This window comes from Odontomachus brunneus, unplaced genomic scaffold (genome assembly GCF_010583005.1).
Source record: "Odontomachus brunneus isolate Ranch 3 - 2012 unplaced genomic scaffold, Obru_v1 Obru_scaffold_086, whole genome shotgun sequence".
Classification (NCBI taxonomy): domain Eukaryota; kingdom Metazoa; phylum Arthropoda; class Insecta; order Hymenoptera; family Formicidae; genus Odontomachus; species Odontomachus brunneus.
In genome coordinates, this window is record NW_022639536.1 from 54,671 (window position 1) to 56,006 (window position 1,336).

Here is a 1,336-nt window from a genome sequence, read left to right on the forward strand (position 1 = left end):
CTGTTGCCCGAACTTTTGATGGTAGAAGCAAAGGTGATCCGCTTTCTTCCTCTCCCTTGACTTGCTTCTGTTTCGGTTTCGTGGACGAGGCGTTTGCTCGAGACGTCGAGCCATGGTTGCCACCTGGTCGGTGAGCTGCCGTATTTGGTGGGCCATCGGTGATGGGTCGTCTGGCGCCGTTTTCACCTCGTTAACTGCACGAACGGTGACCTCCTGTATACGGTCCGCCTGTTCTGCGACGTCCTCCAGTCGGTCTTGCGTTCTGGTTGCCAGAATGGCTTGCATCGTGGTTGGTAACCGCCCGAGCCACAACGTGCGTAGTAGTTGTTCGGGTACGGCATTTCCAGCAAGCGTGCGTAGGTTCCGCAGGAATTGCGAAGGCTTGCGGTCTCCCATCTCTTCGTGTTCTAGAAGTTGGCGAATCCTGTGCTCTTGTGAAGCTGACAGTCGACGGATTAAGGCAGTCTTAATCGCGAGGTATTTGTCCGTCGCCGGTGGGTCGGTGATTACGTCCTTGACCTCACGTGCGTACCTCGTGTCGATTTGTGAGAGTACATGGGCGTACTTGGTAGCATCTTGCGTAATGCCAGCGAGCAGGAATTGTCCTTCGAGTTGTGCGAACCATAACTCGGGCTCGTTCTCCCAGAAGGGTGGTGCGCGGACGGCGACTTTGTTTATGTGAGCACCCGTTGGCTGTTCTGCCGTTGGATTCATGTTCTCAGCCGTGGAGCCTGTTGAAGCCCTTGTCGGCGAGTGCTCTGTTGGCATTGTCACTCACCCGCGAGGATCACGTCGGGGTCACCAGTTTTGGGGTATTGTGGCGGTTGCCTGTTTTATTATGTCGTGATCGGTCGCTCGCGGGGAGGATGTAATGACACTCGCAGTTTCTTTTAAATAACAAGAAACATTTATTGGTGTGTGTTACACGTGTGTGTGTGTGTGTACGTGTATGTGTTAGGGGATTGTTCCCTCCGTCTTAGGGCTCGTCGAGCCGCCGCGTTTAGTCCTTTGCCATGGGGACGACGCGTCCTTCATCGTTGGGGACCACCAGCAATCGGCGTTCGCTTCCCTGCGTGCCCGTTCGTGCGACGTGGTGAGACCGGTCGTAGAACCCGGATGTCGCCGCGAGCTAGAGGAGCTGCTGCATTTCGAGTCAACTTCCGCTGCGGGAGCCAGATGTAGTGGAGCTTATGGACGCCTCTTCGGCGTCGGTGGCCTCGTTGCCGCTTCTTCAGCGGACACGCTTTTCAGCGCGAAGTATCGCTTCTTCAGCGAGGCGCACTTTTCAGCGTGAGGTATCGCTTCTTCAGCGAGGCGCACTTTTCAGCGCGAGGTA

At 55.9% G+C, this 1,336-nt stretch overlaps 1 protein-coding gene across 1 annotated transcript in view; it reads right to left on the reverse strand.

Annotated features, from left to right (window-relative positions):
- The window catches only part of LOC116847979, a 785-nt gene extending 17 nt beyond the window's left edge, over positions 1-768 (reverse strand). The window contains exon 1 of the mRNA XM_032823639.1: positions 62-768. Within this exon, the coding sequence (XP_032679530.1) occupies positions 62-768 (707 nt within the window). The remainder of the gene's footprint in view (positions 1-61) is intronic.
- Between the last annotated feature and the right edge of the window lie 568 nt (positions 769-1,336).